This window comes from Dreissena polymorpha, chromosome 1 (genome assembly GCF_020536995.1).
Source record: "Dreissena polymorpha isolate Duluth1 chromosome 1, UMN_Dpol_1.0, whole genome shotgun sequence".
Classification (NCBI taxonomy): domain Eukaryota; kingdom Metazoa; phylum Mollusca; class Bivalvia; order Myida; family Dreissenidae; genus Dreissena; species Dreissena polymorpha.
In genome coordinates, this window is record NC_068355.1 from 76,275,100 (window position 1) to 76,299,996 (window position 24,897).

A 24,897-nucleotide genomic window follows, 5' to 3' on the forward strand; every position below is an offset into this window, starting at 1 on the left:
TTATTTGCTTGTGCGCCCTGTCAGTCACCACCTCGTCGATTAATAACATATGTTAGCAAATTGTAATTGTCAATGGATATTGTATTGACTTTATACCGCAAGGGGGGGGGATGCGTATACGGGAGCTTTCCGGGTTAGAATGAGGTAAGTTGGAACTTACTTCCAAGATGGCGTCGTTTTCGTGGCTTTCGTGAGGAATTTGCGACCATTTTAACCCGGTAAGCCTCGCTATATTTGTATTCTTTTTAAATGATTTCGCCCTTTCGGCTTTACAGTGCTATCGCTTCCCTAGGATTTTTGTTTCAAAATCGCAGACGTCGGGATAAAAAAGATATTGAATAAAACCGTCCACAAATCTGTTGTTTACTAAAAAGACGACGTTCGAAAAATTGGATGTACACATATCTTTTTCTCTTATAATACACATAAATAATGCACTTGTACAATAAAATATAACTAAAATCACGGTTATTGCATTTCAATCACTAATAACTTATTTATTGCCAAAAATAGGGTTAAACCCTCTGATAGGAACTAACTTCCGTTAAAGCACTCTTTGGGACCTGGATTTCAAACGACAAACAACTATTTCCTACGTAAAATGTTTTACACGAACAAACTGTCTTTAATGAATTCCGCATTGTTGCGAATGTTTGCAGGGGCGTAGATAACCTCCAAACATTGGGGAGGCGGTCCAGTTTCTGTACTGGGAACATGGGGTTCGTTTTAGAGGGTTGTCCTCTCTAGTGGTTCCGTAAAATTTTTACGATTACAATTAATATGGTGAGTTTTGGGTGAACTTTCATGTTGATTTAAATGGTCGATTTTTGTCTCACTCTCAGTTTGTCATGAAATCAGTTTGTCCAATGCCGCCGACGACGACCCAGAAATCTCAACAGTTATTTTTTCTTTCCAAAAACGCATGTTAATTAAAACATAAAATAAAGTAAATGTGTATGTATTTTAATGATGGAGTTTAACAAGTGATATGAGAAATAATAACATTAACATTACATTCACAACACACAACCGTGGTGCTGTAGCAGCTTCATGAAATTTCCCTCATCGTCGTCATGCCCACGTAGCGCGATGCCTTGGCGGGTGAGAAACCGTATGCTGCGTAGGATTTGCAGCAGCTGCTTCCGGTTGTCGAGCTTCTCCTTAGCGTGTCCCGCTGACAGCGTCTCTCCCACGTCACGCAAAGTGGCGGGAAGCGTCACCAGTCGCTCGACCGCCGCCTTGTGGCACTCGCTGCCGTCGTGCTTCCAGAACTTCACGGGGCCCTGTTTCCATTTGGAGAAGCCGTCACTGATGAAGCTGCCGTCCACCTTCGTGTTACCGATCTTGCCCGTCTTGTTGGCCGCCATGCAGAGATGGCAGAACGCAAGGTCCCGGCTCTGAAAAGAATAACATTTTTTATGTAATAAATTTTGTGTACAATATTCATGATAATAATTAAAAAAAATAAGCAACAATACGAGTATTTGTATGTCGTGTTGTTTTTTCTTCTAAATTTCGTTTGTATTTAGATCGACGTTAGGTTCATAAAAGGTCAGAACGGTCGCAAATTAAAATTTAATACTAATATACATACCTCATCGTAGTGGAGCCATATTAACGAATCAAACCAACTAGATTGGAATGAACGCTGTTCTGGCTTTTTCTTCCTGAATGTACACTTAGAAAAAGCAAAATTTCGAGGCTGATTAGGAATACTCATTTTGAACAGTATACAATTACAGGTCACATAACCCCAAACCGGAAGGGCAGTCAACTTGATACTTAGCACATATTGTTCAGTGCATTTGTAAAATACATTGCAAATGGTTGGTTTTGGTATCAAATTGCAGGTATATTTGTAAGCATTAAGAAAAAAAAGCCATGTTTGTGCTCTACTTTTTCTGTTGATGGTTCCCGGCTTTGAAAGTAGGTCATACTATTTGAGCCCAAAATGGTCGCCTGCACAGCTGTCAAAACCGGTGTGCCTATTCTAAGGTTTATATTTTGAGTTACAACGTATATAATTTAATGACATCATTTTTTCAAATGATTATGCATTTATCTTTCCACTGATGTATGATGATATAGTGGGTCATTGCTTGATCATGGTAAAAATTGATATCCAACTTCAACTATTTTATATGTAATATAAAAGGAAATTAATTGCGCATGCGTAACCTAGCAAGAAACTTTTAAAAATATTAGTGTTGCAGGAACTTTGCAAGAAACTTTTATTAAAAATATTGACATTGCAGGAAATTTGCAAGAAACTTTGATACAATATTGATGTTGCAGGAACTTTGCCAGAAACTCCGGATTTTATGACAAATGTTAATGCCCTAAATGTCAATATAAGAATATAAACTGAGTTTGATCCTATCAATATTACTGTTGTAAACACTCTTAACATTGGCTTACTATAGTAACAGTAGTTTTCTTAGTCAAAATGGGCATACTTTCAACAAAATGCATCAGAGAGCAGAGAGATGTCTACTCTTGCCTGATTTAAATGTGAGGTCATGATTGTAAACAACTGCGCAACATTACAAACAATAAAATATGTCGATGGACTAAATAATATTTCAAAGTAGCATTAAGACAAGAATGCAGAAGCTCTGGTGATTAGTATGATAGCTCTCCTTATTCTTTGAATAGTACGTAAAGTTAAATAGGGAAATAATATAAAAACATTAATTGTATGGTTAAATATGTTTATTTAAAAGTGCAATCTTTTTAATTTCCATTTGTATGAAAATGTATTTACAAAAATTAATTCACTAGAATCCCTTCCTTATTTTGGAGTTATTCTTCAGACGACAAAAGCACTTACAAAGGATGCTGGACGTTCGACTTCAGGTGCTTGACGAATACAATTTTTTTAGTAAAAAAAGGGGAATAACTCTTACAAATTCTTGACAGAGTTGTCGCCTCAAGTCAATATAAGTATATAGGTCATCGAATTATAATGTGCATAAAGTTTCTAGTTGAAAGATTTGATAGTTTTTGAGAATCCATCTAAGTTGAAAATGGCCATTATAGTTATGTACTAATTCAAAACAAGAGTAGATAACTTTATGAATACAGGTCACAGGGTTACCAACCTTGCCACTATGGAGTGGACAGATGTCCTGGGTCCAAGTTTGAAATGGATATCTAGAAAAGTTTTTAATACGAAATTGACTTAAAGAAAAACTTAAATTTATCTAAATTTTGACCTCACACGTGCCACCGTATATTTCAAATTGTAACAGTAAATAATATACTAGTATATAATACTACAATTCTCTATCGTTATCCCAGATTTACAAGTTTCCTCTTTAGCCAAGAATCTTAACAATTCACGCTGACTCAGATGGCAGATTGAAGACAATAGCTGCACTTTTTTTTCTTGCAAATCTTCCCGCAAACAAAAAAGTTTGTCGCAAAGTTGCAGCAAAGTTGCCGCAAAGTTGCAGCAAACATTCTGTTTATGTAAGGGATCTCTTCTGATTGGTTAATTGCAGATTGTGAGCCAAATTTGAATGTTCAAACATGCATAGATCCACGCAGGACCTGTTACTGGTTTGAAATGTAGTTTGAAAGCGATGTTTGGACTTTTTAAAGTTTAAGTTTTAACAATATCCTGAAATACTGACTTTGATGAACATGCTTAAACAATTAAGTAGAATGTGGAAATCAAAATTTTGTGTGTCAACAAGTCTAAAGGAGAAATTCAGTGAGTTATGAAGTTGCCCTTTTGGAAATGCTTTGAACTGTTAAACAGGTTTGTATTGTTTTTCTTATACTGTTAAGTTTAATTTAATGATATTGTTTAGCAGTTTCAAATACCTGTTTTGGTGGGTGATTTACATTTAAAATAAATAATGCGGTAGGTCACATAAAAGACATATCAAGTCAGTCAAATGTATCTCTATCTTACAGAACCAGCATAGTTGTAACAATAAATTGCTTAATCAGTGACCAAATGAAATGGCAATGTAACCAATACTTAGATTTATTTATGAAAAACTACTCTGCCACGAAATGTTAAGCCTTTTTTTCACTAACATATATAAGAAAGGTATTGCTATCGCTTAAAAGGTGTAAAGCAAAAACTTAATATAATATAGTTTGTAACGTAATCAAAATTATACAATAGTCAATCAAACATAAAACTTTTCTGTTTTAGTTTTATGATTGGTGAAGCATTCATATGACATTTCTAACATTTACAAAATAAAGCTATATATTTGTATGCTTGCAATTTCATTTACAGAACATTTACCATGTGATAACTTTGCAAGAACTTTGCGGCAACTTTGCAAGAACTTTGCGGCAACTTTGCAAGAACTTTGCGGCAAAATTACCGCAAAGTCCCGTATGCAAATGAAGTTTGCGAGAACTTTGCAAGAATTTTGCGGCAACTCTGCAGCAATTTTACAAGAACTTTGCAGCAAAGTTACCGCAAACTCCCATATGCAAATGAAGTTTGCAGGAACATGGCAAGAACTTTGCGGAAAATTTGCAGCAAACTTTTTACATGTAAGTTGCTGCAAACCCATATGCAAATGAAGTTTGTGGCAAAGTTGCCGCAAAGCTCATTTGCATGGTAAAAATTTGCAAGAAAGCATGTTTGCGGCAACTTTGCTGCATCTTTGCTGCAAACTGAAAAAGAACAGTTTGCAGGAGGCCTGTTTTTCGGTAAGGGTCCGGATCCGAAACTATCGATATCCGGATAAACGCGGGGTCACTGTATATAGATTCAGAAAAAAACGTAGCGTTGCAACTGTTTCCGTCTGTAACAGATGTATTTGCATTTGTTCTTACCGTCTCTCCGCTAAATTCGCCCGTATCAACAGTTTTTTTTGTTTAGGTTTGAATTAACGTATCGAATCATGAATATTAATTTGGTCGTTTTCGTAATTTACCGTATTCGACCCCAAATTAAAAATCGCTTTATTGTTTGTTTTCAACCAATTTAAACCGGATTTTCAGTGATATCCTCAATAAAAAAACATTTTCATACGATTCTGCCCATATATATATATATATATATATATATATATATATATATATATATATATATATATATATATTCAGTGCCTCCAGCGCTTTGATTTATTCAAGAGGCAATTACAAATACGAGAACTAAACCTTAATCTTAATTCATTATGTTGGTACACTCTATCATAATGTAATCGGGAAATACTTTTTAATCTTTAAAAAATACGGAATGCCGACAACGAATGCTAGCATTCAATGATTTATACGATGAAGAACGAGGTTAAACACAATACCGATATGTTAGGTCTAGTAAATTGTGTCTCTGTGATTTGTTGGCTGCATTATTATGAGTTAGATTTTGGTGCACCTCGCTTGAGAATACCAGCTGTAGAATACAATATTAAACATTCAAGAAATGGTTGATGAACATATCATTCGATTTAATTTATTGGAATGAAATATTTAGCAATAAAGGTCATGTTAAACAATAAACAACATGAACGCTGTTCATGTGGACGTGCAAAAAACGATTCCACCGGAAAAAGCGTCAAGACATTCATATCAAACAACATACAAGTAATGCAGTAACATACACGAACAAGATTTGGAATATGTTAGCCATGACTCCTTTAAAAATGAACACATAAAATATATCAAATAATTGTAAAAAAGCTTTAAACTAACCAAGACCATACATTTCGAGTGCTCAATATTTCATTTACGCTTTTCCTAAAATATATTTTATCCTTATACAAAGTTGTATCAGTTTTTATTTTTGTTTTAATTTATGTAAAGGTTGTTGTGTTACATCGAAACTGCTAAATAAATAATTTTAACATGTTTTTTTTATATTTTGATTAAATCGGCAATAGCCATTAAGCATACATACAATTTAGTCCAGAACATGTTTAACATTATAGAATAGTCAGCATCTACTGGAGTTGTTGATAAAAGACACAATTGAAAATAATTCGCAACAAAGCGAACCTGGCGTTAGTAATACGATGCTTCAACCATCAGCGTTTAATGAGCTGCGAGATAACAATTGTATAATTATTGATAAATGTTTTATATCTAAGAAATGTATAGTCATTGTAGCTCTTTGGTGTCGAATGTCTGGTGGTCACAATCAACTTTTTGAATTCAACTGATGATGCTTGACACTCTTCTAACGTGTATATCCTTACATAATACACGGTGATCAGACTGACATACACGTTCTGCCGTCGGTACTCATATAGAACAAAAAGTAAAATGTCGATTTGAATATTTCTTACCACACAACATGTAGGGGGGGGGGCAGTATCAAAGACATCCAGAATTGGACCGTTGATCGACAGTCCCAATAAAAAATCAAAGTACTGGCAGTACTGGTGTGACGATGCTTTTGAAGAGGATGAATATAAAACATCAATTTAAGTTTATCTATATCACCACAATTGTGTATGTTGATACGAACATTTGGGTACGATAAAAAATTTGGGTACGAAAATTTTGGGTACGAAAAACAATTTGGTACGAAAATTTTTAAATGATTGTGCCCGCACTTGAGTTTGTTGCCTTGTTTGAGTCTATACGCTCCTAGGCTGCACCCAGTGTGTGTATTTGTGTTTTTCCAAGGTAATGAATTACCTCCGCGCTGAGGCTGCATAATGTAGGGACCCGGAGTGTGTCCAGCACTCCTAGCTAATAAGATTAGATTGACGACAGTTGGGACGAATTTTGAATGATAGCTGCAATTTCCAGCTATTTGTTTTGTAATGAAATAATTTTTAATTTTTTATATGGTCAAATGCTGCGGGGGGGGGGGATGTGATTTTCCGGAAAAAAAAAACAACTGTCAGGAATGGTGACCACAAAACATACAAACTATAACATTGCGCCGGGAGCGGAAATCGAACCGGTGTCGTAAAGGTGAAAAAGCGAACGTCCTTACCACTGCGCTAGCGGGACGGACAATTAATCAATGAAATGTTGTTTTATCTATATATATCATAGCAGTGCAGCGTTTACAATTTGCAGGTTAGAAATCGTTCGCATTCTTTAGTTTTGTGATCACGTAAAAAGTTAATTTTACATGTTTTTATTCGCAATTTATTTAATAAATCGAGAACAAATATCAAACAAAATAGAGAAAATATATAGTTGTTTCATTGCTCCATAAAATAAAAGGGATGTAAAATTACTAATTTGAAATTAACGTTCTGACACACTTATTGAATCTGTTTTCCCAGGATATGCTGTTCTATTAATATTTACCTTTATCAACACGAACGACAACTCTGCTAGGAGAATGTTATCAATGAAAATCAACGAGCAATCTCCTACGCAGTGGCGAATGCCAAGGGAAGTAAAATTTTAATATGCATATAATTCCATCTCATTATTGGTTCATAATGATAAGTTAAACGCTGTTAATTCAGAAAAATCGTGATAATCGGACGGGGCTCACATTGGGCAGACTTGCAGACCAGGATTTCGAGGGGATTGAAGATAATGCAAGTGTCACAGAACGGCGATACTCAGTAATCTCAACGTGCTAAGGAAGCCGTTCTGGGGTTCAGGTCGACGGCTTGTGACGTCTAAAAGGACCATACAGGCGACGCAGCGCGATAGGAGCGGGAAGAAGGTTGTTTTTTTAATTGTCAGCACTTCCTTGGACTTCTTCATGACATCAGTAGGCGTCCGTCAGGGATGTATACTCTATCCAATCCTGCTCAACTTTTTTATTGAGAAGATAATGCATGTGACTCCATGACCACCAAACCATATCTCCATCGGCGGAAGACCCATCTCCAACTTGAGAGTCGCTGATGGCATTGACCTCCAATACTGTTTAACTTAGTGGCACCTTCTCAGGAAACTTCAAGAGATCACCAACAGACTCTATGAAAAAGCAAGAGCATGCAAGTTGCAGGTCAGCACGGAGAAGTCGAAGATCATGGTGAACAGCACGAGCAACACCAGCACAAACATCACCATGAACCCCGAGAATCTAGAAAAAGTGACCAGATGCAAGTACTCGGGCGCAACCCCGTCTAAGGATGGTACCAGTACGGCTGAGGTTCGAATAAGAATTGCCATGGCGACGGTAGCGATGGCCAGACTAAACAGGTTTTGGACCAGCAGGAGGCCGTTTTATCAACAGATCTTATCTTAGCGGATCTAATCTTAAATCATTGACTTACGATTTCATTTACGATCCGCATGTATTCAAAATCATCAACACTTTCAATTGGTGGCTGTTATAGGTCCATTTTTCGTTTGCTCATAGCGCCAAACGTTTTCGAAAAACCATTATTTTCCTTTTCGTTATAGTTACAGTTAGATCCCACGTACAACAATATGAATACAAAAGATCTAAATGTCTCTGAGATTCCGCATGAGTTTTACCTATAATATATGGAAGGGAAAGACCGCCAATATTATTCATCACCAGAAATGTTGCACGTGTTAAAAATTCAGCTCATTTGTTTAACAGAGAATTTTTCAAATGCAACATTTTAATATCTGTTTTGTACAATTGTAAAGTGTACAATCTTGCATGTTCCGATTCTACAAAATGTTTAAATGTTTAAACACAAACATGTAACTTCTTAAACTACAGATCTGAAAATGAAGATAATGCATTTATAAAGACTACATCTTCATATACCTTATAGTGTAGTCATAATAATAAATAAAAGAGAATTGATCCATCTGAAAGTAAGTTGATGACAAACTACATAAGCATGTAGAATATTTCCTTAAGTTGTACGATCGATTTTAGTAATCTGCTACAAGTCAGCATCTGCAAGTGTATACTATACAATTGTACAGATTACAAGTTGACATATCACAATTCAACATTTTACAACGCATTTTCAAGTCAACCGGTGTTAGGGTACAAATTGTCATTAGTAGTAGCCACAGGTGTTGGGTGCCTGGACAAGTCACTAAAACACTATCAATATGTCATAAAACAACATTTTTCATCATTTTGAAAAAAAAAAGATATATATATATATATAACAGAGTCTCTATAAGCCTTGTATTATTTAAACAAAAACGTTGTATTCATTTTATTCCGAAGCTTTCAACCTAACGGTCTTTATCAGCGACCATTTTTTATTTCTAGATGTTTTATTTTGTACGGATATGACGTTGTGCATTTCCGGCGTCAGCGTTGTTTTCGCGCCCATTCATGATGATTACTTCTGTACGTTGATGCCTTACACAATTGCTCCATGGTATTGCGGTTCTCGTCCGACCCGCTGAGTTTTTCGAGTCCCATTATTTGGAAATCATCCATGGAGTGTCCGTCTGTACAGAAATGTTCAGCTACCGGTTCACAGTGCTGTGTGCGAATACGCGACGGAATCAACAAATGTCGCTGGTACAGAGTTCCGCCGGTCCCTCCCACATACACGTACCTGCGACAGCGACGACAGTTGACCGCGTACACAACATTAGGTGATTTACAATTATTTAGGAACTTAATGGCTTAAAAATGTTGATGTAGGAATAAATATAATATCAGAAAAAAATGTTTGGACAAAATGATGAAAAATGTTTTATTATGAGATATTGATAGTGTTAAAATGATTTGGCTTTGCGCCCAGCACCTGTGCACCAGAAGAATTTTACATTTACGATGGTTCCCGGTCCGTAAGCGAGGCATTGGTTCCTGGCTAAGACGAAAAATAATTTTGACGCGTCCACCGCGTTATATGAACGGAAAGACCGTCAATATTATTCACCGCATATAGATTGTTGTTAAACCGACTTCACATCTGTCAACTGTGCAGATGTAAACTTGTAACATTGCAATGTGTAAAGATACGCGTTGACCAATCTAGACATGTTAACATGCTAACAGTGGATATTGGCAGTTCGTTAAAGTTATTGTTGCACATTTGTAAGTTTAATGCGTTGTGTCACAGGTGGTAAGCGTGTGGCTATGATATTAATTAGTGAAAACATCATTTTGAATGATAAATAATCATATTATAACGAAAAATTAACTTTTCTGAAAAAAAAAATTTCACTATCAAATATATATATAACAAGGTATGCAACTCAAAATCACCCCAAAACGGGGTGCATCGCTTTGAACAGCCATATCTTCATCAATTGTGCAGCGATTTTCACGATCTCGGTCTTATTCAACGCAGAAATTAATTTCCTTTCTGGAAATGTATATGTCTTGCAATATTTTTACAAATGCTGGGTCAACTTTTAAGAAATAACACGATACACAACACGCATGACCCAGTTGACAGTGATCATGTATTCTTTAAGACTGAAATCTTCACGGAGTAAAGGGCAACTTCCCTACAAAGTTCATGTAGTTCGATACCATAATTCAATAAAACGTATGAAAAAACATTATTACCGTTCTTGTCGTTACATTCTGCATCAAGACTAACTGTCCAGCGCCGTTTGAAACCTTTGTTTACATACATTTCAACTAACTGACATTTTAAACATACGAGTGATTTCATTGGTCCAATGCGGAGGTGTGTCTTTACAACTGGAGATTTCATTCATAAAGAATACATGATCACTGTCAACTGGGTCATGCGTGTTGTGTATCGTGTTATTTCTTAAAAGTTGACCCAGCATTTGTAAAAATATTGCAAGACATATACATTTCCAGAAAGGAAATTCATTTCTGCGTTGAATAAGACCGAGATCGTGAAAATCGCTGCACAATTGATGAAGATATGGCTGTTCAAAGCGATGCACCCCGTTTTGGGGTGATTTTGAGTTGCATACCTTGTTATATATATATTTGATAGTGAATTTTTTTTTTTCAGAAAAGTTAATTTTTCGTTATAATATGATTATTTATCATTCAAAATGATGTTTTCACTAATTAATATCATAGCCACACGCTAACCACCTGTGCGTTGTGTGTGCGATTTAAAAATACAAGTAAATGTATATTTTACATTTTGAACATTTAAGTTTTTATTCATTGAACAGTTTTAATTGGACAATGAACAAGATGAACATTTGAGATGTCTCCACCTTAAAAATTAACATTGTTGAAAATTGAAACATAATGATAAAATATCGAACATTGCTTATTTGAACGGATATTTTTTGACATGTCTGTATAATATATAATTGCAAGATAAAACATATCAGCTTAATACTCAACACGTGCAACATTTCTGGGGATGAATAATATTGGCGATCTTTCCCTTCCATTATAATAGCCATACCATCAGCAAACAACAACAAAATCACAATAAAATAATCAATACTTTAGCCTGCATCAATATTGTACTGCAAATAAAGCTCTAAATATTCAACAAATAATGAAAACAATAGAGGTGAAGTTACCTCTCCATGTAGTTAACCAAACAGCGTAATTGAAATATTCAGCATAAGAACAGCATACATTAATACAAGATTAACTTTTTGGTACATGTCTCTTACAATTCAAAGTAGTATTTTTAATCGATACCAGTATTAAACATTTTTAACAAAGTGCATTTCTATAAATGGAATCAAAGCATTTCATCGTGTCCATTTTCATTTCGTAGAGCCTCATTTTTTATTTAGGTATTTTTGGACAAGAGAATGTAAAATAAACAAGAGGGCCATGATGGCCCTGAATCGCTCACCTGACTCATTAAGATCAGATGAAAACTATGACCTCTATTGTCTACACAATGTTTTTCTATGATTTGACCTAGTGACCTAGTTCCTGACTCTAGATGACCCAAATACAATCCCAATCCAGATTTCATCAAGATAAACATTCTGACCACAGTTCATAAATATTGGATGAAAACTGTGACCTCTATTGTCAACACAAGGTTTTTCTATTTATTTGAACTAGATTTTTACCCCAGATGACCCAAATACAATCACACCCAGATTTCATCAAGAATTCTGACCAAATTTCATAAAGGTTGGATGAAAACTGTGATCTCTAATGTCTACACAAGGTTTTTCTATTATTTGACCTAGTGACCTAGTTTTTGACCCCAGATGACCCAAATAAAATCCCAACCCAGATTTCATCAAGATAAACATTCTGACCAAATTTAATAAAGATTGGATAAAAACTGTGACCTCTATTGTCTACAGAAGGTTGTTCTATTATTTAACCTAGTGACCTTGTTTTTGACCCCAGATGACCCAAATACAATCCCAAACCGGATTTCATCAAGATAAACATTTTGACCAAATTTCATCAAGATTGGATGCAAACTGTGACCTCTACTGTCTACACAAACAAATTGTTGACGGACGGACGCACAGACACACGCAGGCACGCACAACGGACGCCGGACATCACACGATCACATAAGCTCACCGTGTCACTTCATGACAGGTGACCTAAAAATATGTGTCGGAGATAAACATGAACAGTTGTGGTTAAAATCCCATAGAAACAAGGGCTGTTTGTAAAACATGCATGCCCCCCTATATGGGCTATAAGTTGTAGTAGCAGCCATTGTGTGAATACGTTCTTTGTCACTGTGAATGGTGGTGGTGGTGGTGGTGGTGGTGGTGGTGTAGTAGTAGTAGTAGTAGTAGTAGTAGTAGTAGTAGTAGTAGTAGTAGTAGTAGTAGTAGTAGTAGTAGTAGTAGTAGTAATAGTAGTTGTAGTAGTAGTAGTAGTAGTAGTAGTAGTAGTAGTAGTAGAAGTAGAAGTAGTAGTAGAAGTAGTAGTAGTAGTAGCAGTAGTAGTAGTAGTAGTAGTAGTAGTGGTAGTAGTAGTAGTAGTAGTAGTAGTAGTGGTAAAAGTAGTAGTAGTAGTGGCAGTAGTAGTAGAAGTAGTAATAGTAGACGTGGTGGTGGTGGTGGTGGTGGTGGTTGTGGTGGTAGTAGTACTAGTAGTAGTAGTACTAGTAGTAGTAGTAGTAGTAGTAGTAGTAGTAGTAGTAGTAGTAGTAGTAGTAGTAGTAGTAGTAGTAGTAGTAGTAGTGGTAGTAGTAGTAGAAGTAGTAGTAGTAGTAGTAGTAGAAGTAGTAGTAGTAGTAGTAGTAGTAGTAGTAGTAGTAGTAGTAGTAGTAGTAGTAGTAGCAGTAGCAGTAGCAGTAGCAGTAGCAGTAGCAGTAGCAGTAGCAGCATTACAAGACGAATACTTAAGAATGATCAAATGGGAAAAGGTAACATAGCACCAGCAGTAAATATGGGGCTCATTTACAGATCAGATTTGGAATCTCTGCTGTAAAATGAGATTTTGAATGAATTAAAGGGAGGCAAATCTGTAATAAAAAGAACATGCATAAACCGTAGTTGTTTCCCTTGTTTGAACCATGCTAAATCCTTACAAGTTTGGAAAGAATTGGATGAAAAATTTGGACTGTTGGGTTCGTGTCCTCATTGAAATAAAGACACTGTGCAAATTTGGAAAGGATCGGACAAAAAATGTGGAAGATTTTTGAAAGTTTTCACAAAATAGGCAAAAACGAATAAACATGCAAAGTTCAACGAGCTCCTGCGGCCATGTTTTTTGACGAATCAAATTTCTTTGAACAACTTTTTAAGGGGAGCCCTCAAAGGTCATCCCTGTGAAATTTTTTGAAAATCTGATGAGCGGTTTCTGACAAGAAGATTTTTTAAGGTTTTTACCATATATGGTCATGGCGGCCATCTTGGTTATGCGATCAATTTTTTTTTTAACAATTCTTTTGTCCCATGACCCAGGGATGCTCCACATGAAATTTAGTTGAAATTGGCTCAATGGTTTAGTAGAAGAAGATGTTTACAAATTGTTTACGGACGGACGGACGGACGGACGCTGAGTGATCACAATAGCTCACCTCGAGCTATCGCTCAGTTGAGCTAAAAACGGGTCTGCTGTTGAACGCCCTTTACGAAATCCGAATTGTGTATCCGAAATATCATTATTGTCCGTTCAGAAATTTCTTATACGTTTATTTAAAACTGTGGTAAATAGCTTGAACATGCTGCCACAATCCTCGTATATTTACCGTCATCAATGACATAACCAACGTCAGCCTAGTATAATCTGAAACGTGTTCTCATCACCAGAGTATTAATATTGCAATCATCGATCTTATTTATATACGAATATCAAAGAAACTCATGTCTGTTTACTGATTTATTGATTTGAAAAGTATTATTAATACTCTCATTATGATGATGTATACATCGCGTATGATATGTGTGTAATCGTGATATGATAATAATATGATAACGGTTTAGATTTAAATGATATCACAATCTTGATGACGGAGACGATAAAAAATATGGCGGTGATGGTAGGAAGCTGCTGTTTTTTATGATTATGAAAAAAGAACATGATGGTGTGGATGGTGTTTTTATGTTGTTTTTGAGGTGAAGATGATGGTGATATTATGAGACTTATTATGGTGATGGTTAGGAAGATAAGACGAAGGATTAAAATGGGAAATGATTAAAATGGTCATGAACCACTTTTATTTCAAGATTTGAAACAACAAATTTAGAACAATATACGCGATGTTCAATAACAAAGTCTGGTTTACAGTAAAAGGTTTTCCAATAGTAACGTACTTTAGAGTTCAACACCAATTATGGCTGACACCAACGTGTGGACACAATTCAGTAATTAAGATTTATTAATGTTCTTATAAAACGTGAATAAATTATCATTGATCTGTTGAAAGTCTGCCCTTGTTCCTAATACAAGACAATCCCAGAATCGATAAATTGACCGCCGCCATATTGGCTATCACGTGACCCCGCCGCCAGCTTGGTACTGAAGAATTTAACAGATCACTATGGCACACCAAAGGGTCGAAACTTTAACTTCTGCTGCAGCAGAAAAAATGCTGCTCGAGCAGCATTTAAATTCAATTGGCATCAGCCAATCAGAATCAGATGACACATAGGCATAATTCATGTAACGTTGAAGCAATGTATCAACCAAATTTGAATGTTCCTACATGACTAACAGATTTTAAAGCTTAATTATTATTTTATGAACAACTACGAAAAAAGGATGAGAATTTAATTATTATTATTGATTAAAACACAGTTTATGATTTTGTTGCAGTTTTTCTAAAGTTATTATTCGTTTCCATAGAGGTAACTTATGTCGTCCGTTTGTAAGCTCAAATTTGATTGGCTGACAGGTTCAAGGGCTTATTTTAAAAATAAATGCTGGTCGAGCAGGATTTTTCTGCTGCAGCAGAAAAATATGCTGCTCAGGCATGGATTTTCCTGGTCGAGCAGCATCTAAATACTGCTCGAGCATCAAATATGCTGCTCGAGCAGTAATTTGCAGCAGAAGTTAAAGTTTCGACCCCTTTGGTGCTCCATAGATCACAGCGTTCTACATGGGTTACATGTAGAACGCTGTTATCTGTCAAATTCTTCACGTAATGTTTAAGGCCGAATTTGCTGTAATATTTTAAAAGAAATCCTTTCAGTTTATGCCTTTTGCTTAAACACAATTCTTTATTGAATTTTATTATTCGAAGATAATTAGAAAGGTTATTTCCGCAAATAAAGTCTGAAGTAAACTTTGTGATTTTTAAAATTAATAATTCCGGAGAAATTAATTAGCGAAATTTTTTAAGATTTATGACCGAGATATACAATTTCTATCAGATATCTGTCTTTGATTAAAACATAATTATTTCTTTATAAAAAAAGGTTTATAGTTCCAGATATACACATTAAAAATGTATATGATTCAATACCGAGACAGACTTGTTTTATTGAATAGTACATATTTTTGTTTTTCTTAAGATGTATTAATTTTTTAATAATATTTCTTATTAAAGTATAATTTTTAAGGTAATTAAAAAGCTCTAGCCGAAATAAAATTGGTGATTTTAACTAAAATTGGTCGGGAAAAATATATAAGCGAAACTCTGTACGATTTCATCTAGTGGCAGACTTTTCTTATTTAAAAGTATATGGTTTAGTCTAAAACTGTGTTTTTTTTTATTAATATATTTTATTTAAAAATCATTTTAAATGCACTTGTTCAGGGGATATTCATTAGCGAAAATATGTAGAATGTCAAAACATGACAGGTTTTTTAATTGAAAAGTGAATATCTGCTTTTGCTTATAACCTTATTTTATTGTATCATTTAAATACCATTCTAATGTTAGAATCAAAGTCTGAAGCCTGAAAAAAAACTGTGTTTGTCTTGTTCTAAATATTTACGTAATTGTTTGCTTGCTTAACTTAATTTCTTAATACAATCTAAATTACCATAATATGCTCAACATGACACTTATGTAGTCATACGTAAACCTAAATAGTCCCAATAATGTTCCCTGCATTTCGTCAAAGTATAAATTTCTTTCTTAAATGTTCACTATACAGTTAAGATTTAAAATAAACTATTTAAACACGAACGTAGTGATGTTTTTCTTCGGTAATTACGGGTTGTCAATTTAATTATATTAATACATGGTAAAAGAAACACCATCTGCGATTGAGGAACGAAAGCATTCCCTCAGTGGGAGACGATGTCCGAATGGTGGATTAAAACTTTACATTTAAAAGTGTTAATTGGTATGTCTGTGACACCATATACTCCACAGGTGTAGATGCTGTTTAGAAAAGATACCATGCGTCGCCTTCTAATAATATGTCAAATGACAATAAAGGCCTAATTCATGCTGATTTTTATCAGAGTCGAAGATCTTCGTTTCTGGTTTTATGACTCTTAAACAATGCAGATGGACCTGATAAAATGCTTATTTGAAAAATACGAACTGTTATATAATAATTGTATCGACAACAGAAACCATCTAAATCTTAAAATATATTTAATAAATTTGCGTCACTTCGTTTTATTGTTCAGGGACCTATACAAACATATAGGTCCCTGCATTGTTCTTCAGTACCTTCAGTATCTTGATGGCGGCGGTAAGGGCGGTAATCCGGGAGTAATCGATTTCTGGGATTGTCTATAAGCCTTCAAGATCCGTACTGAGAGTTTACGCATAGAAAGCGTAATGCGCTACTAACAGGTAAGGTTATCGCTGACAGTAGTCTTGGTTAGATTGTTCATTTCAAAACCAAAACAAAAAACAATGAGATGTAAATTTGTGATAATGTGTGTGAAGAAACTGTATTTGAAAACCGATAACAAAGTAATGTTAAAAACATAATATTTCATGTTAGTGTACGTTGAAGTAAATACCAACAACACACATTAAACCTTTCTTTTTGCTGTAATAGTTTAGAAACGTTAATTGTCAACATTCAGTTCCAGAACAAGATATATAATATATGTTAGAAGATACAGTTTGCTATACATTTATAGAACTCATTTGAATTATTGTGCTTACCACGTAAAATAACTCAAAAAGTAGTCCCGAGCAGCGTTGTAAAACTAAGTTCTAATTTCAATTTTACAAAAAGATTTGCCATATTATGTATGCTGTCGAAACATTTTTTCTTCGAAAGAGTGTAACGGTCGGTGAACAGTTCTTTATCGTTCTGATCAGTGTCTATTTAACTACTCAAGTTGAGCTCTCGTGTTGTTATTTCTAGTGATAAGCATACATTCAAGGTATTACAATAAAGTTGGAATTGAACACCCCCCCTCCCATCAAACCACGCGGCATGACCCCCGGTCAACTTGGTGGTTGGTTTGTGTCGATATACTTTTTTCCAACTTTCTATGATGTCATTGTCAAGATAAAAGTTGATAGGTAAACGGCGAGTGATAACCCGAAGCATTTATAAAAAATTGAATGTGATCGGTAGGTTAACTGCGTTGTAATAAATAATTTTATATAGATTATCTCAGGGGTTCCGCAATACAAGCAGCCATTCAAGGAATGCGCATTGATTGTGGCTTATCTGGTTAATTTGACGTCGATTTGTTCAATAATACAAGTCGTGACCCAGCATGGAGGAAATATCAGGGATCAAATGGATATAGGACCACGGATCGGCGCAATTAATCACGAACACATGAAAACCCAGTTCGATAACACAATATTGCCCTCATGGGCCGATATATCGGTCATTAAAGTTTAAAGGGGCCTTTTCGCGTTTATGTTAATTGACAAAATTTTAAAAAATGTTTCAGATTCACAAATTTATGTTTTATTTATGATATTTGTGAGGAAACAGTAATACTGATCATTTACAATGCTCTAAAATATCCATTATATGCATCTTTTGACGATTTAAAAACCTGAAAATTATAAAGCGTGGCAACGCGAAACGATTGAATAATTTGGAATTGTGGTCTTTCCATTGTGTGTCACTACGAGGATTGCTTAGCTTATATAAAGTATCAAATACATCACTCATTGTATGAGCCCGGATGGCCGAGTGGTCTAAGTGTTAGACTTTTACTCCAGGGTTCAATGGTTCCAGCCCAGTAGAGGGTTACTTTTTTCTTCCTTTAATTTTAATCTTGTTTTTTTTTATCAGAGCTTTTACTGGTAGATTACATTCGTCAATATCTGCCAAAATCTGTGCAAATGCCCCTGTTATATATCATGGCTTTTTTGGGATTTACCGACTTTGACAATGTTTCGAGAAACTTGAACAAAAAAATACACCGTCGTTTAGCAGATATTTTTCAGCGTAAAAAAATATTGTAAATCGTTGTTTAAAAATCTTAACAAATACATTATGTTTTGAGCAAGTTTCAAGGCCAATGCTAAACATGTGAATTCTACAGTGTAAAATAACTTTCTCAACACGTTTACCTAGTGTTTTGTCATAACTGTCACGGTTTTGTATTGAGCCAACCTGCCATTGGAAAAAAAAATGTTTTTGACAAGTTTTATGAACAATATTTTATGTTTATTTGTTACAACTTTTCTAAAAAGTAAACACGTTTTATAAACATTTTTAATAAAGGCATGTAAGGAAAAGTATCCGTCTTTAGGTTGCCATCTTTTAAACGGAAGTAAACCAGTGTTACCCGGTATATATTCTAATGATGCACACTTGAGAAACATATGGGTAGGTTTCATGAAGATTTGGAAAAATATTTGGTTTACACTGCATACACAATTTTAATGCGCTTTTATCGCTTTATATAAGGACAATTGTCCCGCTCCGTGGCGACCTTGTTTGTTAGAGGACGGAATACTTTTTCCGATGAGATTTCAGCAAAAAATCTACATTATACTAAGGAGGGACTATGTACCAGTGTAGCACCGTCTACCCAAGATACTCTTTGAAACTTTCTAAATAGGAAAATTTGAAATTTAAACTTTCTAATTGCCTGCTTTTAACGAGAACGTATTGAGCGCAGTTAACTGAAAAAAATAAAATAAAATATAATTTCCATATTTCCGGCAATGGCGAGTTATTTTCAAACCGTACATACGCCTCTTTAACGATTCGCTCCCGTCATCTTAATGAACAATGGCTTTATAAGACCTCAATATACATAAAAGATGGATTTCAATTTAACATCATCGATCAGACATTTCTATTTATAGGTTTCTTATGTGTTCTGTTTGGATTCAAAGTAATTACATTACAACTATTCTACACACCTGGGAACAAACATACAAGTGCATTAATGTGTTGTCCAAAAGTGTTTCGGATTTTATTATAGTATTATTTTATATAAAAAGCATACATGTTTTACAGAATGTGCTTCAGGAAAATGGGTTAATTAAAGCAACTATTGGAATATAGAAACCTCAACAAAAGCAAACCTGAAAGAATAAAATAACCAGTAGATATAATCTAGTCACGATGGACTATAAGCAATTATTTGATTGTATACAAAACACGCATATCTTAAACGAAAATAATGACAAAAGTTTGCCCTTAAACGGTCGCATTCAAGTGACGAAATAGTGATCGTATTTTCATATGAATTCTTCATCTGGAATGCATCTTACTACAGCTGTATTATACAGTAATATTAATTTTCGTACAAAACAATCACAAAATAATACAGCTGCAAAGAATATCATGCATTTGACGTACAGGGTTGCGTAAACATCATACATACTAGATACAACGCTGTTGAGGCTATATTGACATTACATGTAATTGCAAAACCAATATTTGTTGCTAAAAACTGCACGTGGACAAAAAGATTCACGTAAAGTCATGCGTGCTTAAGTACGGAATTACAAGTGTTTGTCAATCACAGGTAAGTTACTCACAATGATGTTGCGAACATGCTTAAAAAATAAGGTGTTGTTTTATATAAATAATTTATAAAAGTGAAGTGACATGTTTTTTAATTATTGTGTCACCAGTTTCGATTAAGGGCCAGCGAGGTTTGACGTCTGAGACACCTTTACGAATGACCATTTAAATGCCCGAAATTTCTTTTATTTTGGGCGCTTTGCAAGAATGCAATCCGTACCCCCAGTTTGACTAGCTGCTGTTTTTTTTATAACTCATTTATGCCTAGTGGACTCTCCAATCCTTCTAAATCGAATCATTTTTTTTCCAAAATTAGGAATGTCTAGCATATTTATTTCTATATTTAGAATATTTCATACAAAAATTCCTTTAAGCAAACAGCGCAGACCCAGATGAGACGCCGCAAGATGCGCTGTTTGCCAAGGCCTTTTTTCTAGACGCTAGGCATAAATGGGTTAAACGGCAGAGTCACACCTATCTGCAAGCGAACGCTCTAACCATAAGGTCACGTTAGTTTTAATATACCAGTGTGTATCGGTTAATAAACACCGATGTTGAGTTAAATTACGATAACGTAAGCCATTGATGTATGGCATCGATGCTTAATAACGAAACTAAATTGTTTATGTATCCATATATAACGCTGATGCGAATCGTTCTGTTTTATACTGATATGACTTATAACTGGCAGAGCATTTGAAATTAAGGCTATATTGTACTAGTAAGGGCTACAGTTCAGGACTTCCGTTTACGGTGGTTATGTAATTTAAAAGGCTTATGTTGTTCTCTATCCAATCGTATATCACCTGCTATATATGGTAAGATTTACCATTAGTTGATGTTCATATGAAAAAAAACGAACTGAATTGGATAAATGAAGCATGATCAGCATTACTATTTCCCGTCCCCGCGAGTACGTTGCTAAATAGGGTAATAGGATATTCATGCATTCGTTTGTCCACCTGGCTAATTAAAAAAGTACCTTTACGAGACATTTAATAAAAATGGAAGATATGTAAAAACAAGAGATGTGTTTGTCATAAACACAATGCCCCCTAATGCACCGCTTTGATTTTTTTTTACCTTTGACCTTGACCTTTCACCCTTCAAAATGTGCAACTCCATGAGATACACATGAATGCCAACTACCAAGCTGCTGTGTTCAATATTGCAAAAGTTATGAAGAGCTATAAAAACATTAATTAAATGCACACAATCCGTGTGCGTTAATATCTTGGTTTATACTGTGCGGCCTCAACATGATAGAGAATTTTCCTTAAATACCGGTCCATTATCAAAACGAGCGCCCGTACCGATGCAAATATAATTATTTGTCAAGGAAGAAAAGCGAACAACTATCTTAAATGTGTTACATTTAAAGAAACTTAGCTTCAAACACGTTGCAATTTGAAAGTAAATCGATTAGAAATATCGGTAAACACGATGCTGGATGGATGTCTTAAAAGTAGTTGAGCATAGCAAGGTCAGGAATTTTTACCTGACGTAAACTATTTATTCCGTTAAATTTGGAAATGGACGAGCTAACGCAATTTAAAAGTTATTAAAATATCTCATTTTCAGGTCAGTTAAGCAACTAAAAGCCAAAATGACCCTGACATTTCTTGCTTCGTTCTGTGTGACGTCATTACTAGTAGGACACGTGACCGGTGTCACCTCACGTGACTACGCGCCATGTACGGGTTTGGCGTACATTTTCAATGGATACACTTTCACGTTTGACGCTGCAAGTGGCGAGAGGGTGTGGTCGCACTGCAGCTTTCCAAGTCCGTTTGGGGACCTCATCCGGTGCGGTCGACCGCGCTCCGACAAGAAACGCTTCTTGTGCGATCCCGACCACATACTTGATCGTGTTGCTGACGGTATGTTGAGTTGTCGGAAACTGTATGCGTACGCGTGATAAATAGTTCATGATTTATTTTAATGTTCACTGTAAGTTAAAATCTGAATGACAATACGATGTTATTTTAAACAATTATTTTAAAACAACATTTGTTGACAATATATGAAATGAAAATTAAACATTCTCAAACGCTGCCGTGTAGTGGTTTTACGATGATATTTATCTAAATAATCTAGTCTCATAAAGCCTATAAGGTTCTATGCTTGCGATAATAAGCCGCATGGTAATGCATTCTAATCAGCTAATTAAACATTAGTTGCGAGCATAATTACTAACCAATATTTCAAGCTGCACTTTAGTTCAACTTTTACATTTAACCACTTTCAAACGCGATGAAACATAATACAAGCATGATTGTTCTATACTATGGAAGAAGTTCTAGAGCTCAACGCAGTTCTTATATTGCGTATGATTTAACAAAATAATTGTTTTATAATACAATGTGGACAAATCATCCTTTAAATGTGTATTTCAGTGCCATTAATCGATGAACTGTTGGAGACAATCCAGAAGCGAACGTCTGTCGTGTGCGTGAATAGCGCGGGAATCCGCGAGACTTTCCGCGTGGCAGTTGCCCTCATCAACCGGATATACATTCCGGATATGGACAGCCCGGATCTGTAGGTTACACACATCACGAATGTCGAAGTCGAAGGGTATCGTTGGAAGGGTACTTTTTTGATCCACAAATGACGTTTAACAATTCAATACTGACAATAAGATTTACTTTAAAATTACAACCATTCCATTTTACTTCTGCCAACGTCCACATGTGTATGTGCTTGTGTATATTCACATGCATTTTGCACTACAGTGTTTAGTATATAAGCTTCATTCAAATTTGTATATTCATCGAACGCAATCAACTATGATTAATTGAAAAGTACCATTTGTCAACGTTTTTGTTAAGATGCCAGAACGAATGCGGGAGACTTCAGCCAGCCTTAAACATAAGTCGTCGGATACCGACGGAGGAGGAACAAGAAGAGATCATGCGCCTGTTTGCCGATGGCATCCGGTCATTGTGGGACATCGGTTCTTGTGGAAATGACGTCATCGTGTTATATTGCAAGGAATTTCACAAGGTGCGCACCGAACGCAAGCGGGTCTATATTATTCATGTTAGCATAACGAATCATTTATACAATTGGTTTAGTGGCAGATAGATCAAATGACATTCACTACTTTGATGAAGCCAAATAATGATTCATCTATTTAAAAAGTCATTTTTGATTGTAAAGGTCAATTATATCAAGTTGCTTTCTTTTGTTTTGTATGTTTTGCTATAGTTCAGGACGGAGGGCAATATGCGCACTATAAAATGATTTGAGTTAAGCTGATGAACACTTACAATTTCCAAATAAAAATTAATCGTGACACGTACGTCCATTATCAAAACCCGCGCTATACATATACATGTATTACCGACTTTCACTAATTGTTTTTTTTAGATAAATGAGTTTTATTTAATTTAATGTCGTTTTAGATTATTATAAAGGAAACATTTCCATTATAATGACATTTACAGACTTTGTCCTGTACCCTGTGAAAGCATTATATAACGATTTCAGGCATCAGAAGGCAAAAGCAAACTTATAATAAGTATCCGTTACGAGAATACTATATAGTCATGCACAATTTTCGAACGAATTGAAACGTACATTTTAAGTGTCAAAATGACCGAGAGGCTAAAAACTGGCACATACCATTGGTGGGACAATAACATGACTGACATACTGACTTTAATAACATGAATGTATTAGATGACCGAGATTTAAGCTATAACGGAACATAACATGATATTTCTATTTAATTATTAATGGTTTGTTAGCATATTGTGTCGTGTTTGCAGGTACATGTGTCGTCAGGAAGTAAGGCATCCGAATATTTAACACCCGAAAAGGTCGCGACTCTGCAGACGACATTTCAAACTTACATCAGTACACACGGGACGCAAGGATTTGTGCTCGGTCTCGAAAATCTACTGAAATCCCTTAAGTTTACCCTCAAGGGGATTACTCCCGCTTTTATTCTGCTGATGGGTAATATGGCCGTTTTAGGAGTGATGACCGTTGTTTTGTTTTATTACATTTTGGGTAAAAGATTCGAAACCAACATCTGGGAAGATGATAACTGCTACTGGGTCTGGGAGTTGTTCGTGAAATGTAGTACAGGGATATTGTGGTTGGAGATATGTGTTTTGGTGATGGCGAAGATTTCACACAGTTCACGGGCGCTGTTCTATGTGTTTTTGGCTGCGGTTTTAGGGTTGATTTTTTGCACCGCGCTTCATTATGTAAGCCGCAGGATATACTACCATGAGTAATCATGAGTAATGGCTAATGAACAAATCATTCGATTTAATTTATGGAATTGACAAATTTAGAACTACATGCCCTGTTAAACAATTAACAACATGTGCCCTTTTCCCAAATGATTTTTACGGGAAAAGACAAACACATGACATAAAATACAAGCGATTAAGTGACATACCTAAAAACTATTGTAATATTTATTATATGTCATAAAATAAAATGACAAACAGAGTCTGTCAAATAAATGTTAACTATCTTGAAGGAACCTGTTCACATATTGGAAAATTGACAAAATTTATTAACCAATGTTAACAAGGTTTTACTATAGCCGTATACAGCCATATTAGGAAAAATGCCCCGCCCCCTAGCGGCCATGTTTTTCAAGCAATCGTAACCATTTTCGAACTCGTCCAAGATAGAATCTTCTGACCAAATTTCTTGAAGATTGGAAATAAATGTGGCCTCTATAGTGTTAACAAGGCAAATGTTGATGCCCTACGCCGCACAACCACATGTGGTTAGCGTGTGGCTATGATATTAATTAGTGAAAACATCATTTTGAATGATAAAATATCATATTAAACCGAAAAATTAAATTTTATGAAAAAAAAATCACTATCA

At 35.2% G+C, this 24,897-nt stretch overlaps 2 protein-coding genes across 4 annotated transcripts; one reads left to right on the forward strand and one right to left on the reverse strand.

The window, feature by feature from the left end:
* Window positions 1-1,016: 1,016 nt before the first annotated feature.
* On the reverse strand, window positions 1,017-17,398 carry LOC127831610 (uncharacterized). The gene is made up of 2 exons (XM_052356629.1): window positions 17,250-17,398; window positions 1,017-1,397 (listed from the first exon to the last, which is right to left on the reverse strand). The coding sequence occupies exon 2, from the start codon at window positions 1,365-1,367 to the stop codon at window positions 1,017-1,019; it is 351 nt and encodes a 116-aa protein (XP_052212589.1). The 5' UTR covers window positions 1,368-1,397; window positions 17,250-17,398.
* Window positions 5,905-24,508, forward strand: LOC127835998 (uncharacterized). Of its 3 annotated transcripts, none has more exons than XM_052362425.1 (5): window positions 5,905-6,030; window positions 21,622-21,920; window positions 22,437-22,581; window positions 22,872-23,046; window positions 23,814-24,508. In XM_052362425.1, the coding sequence occupies exons 2-5, from the start codon at window positions 21,647-21,649 to the stop codon at window positions 24,285-24,287; spliced, it is 1,068 nt and encodes a 355-aa protein (XP_052218385.1). In that variant the 5' UTR covers window positions 5,905-6,030; window positions 21,622-21,646; the 3' UTR covers window positions 24,288-24,508. The 3 variants fall into 3 exon arrangements, with proteins under 3 accessions (XP_052218385.1, XP_052218393.1, XP_052218379.1); XM_052362433.1 differs by lacking the exon at window positions 5,905-6,030 and adding an exon at window positions 14,307-14,330; XM_052362419.1 differs by lacking the exon at window positions 5,905-6,030 and adding an exon at window positions 19,325-20,041.
* Window positions 24,509-24,897: the final 389 nt, after the last annotated feature.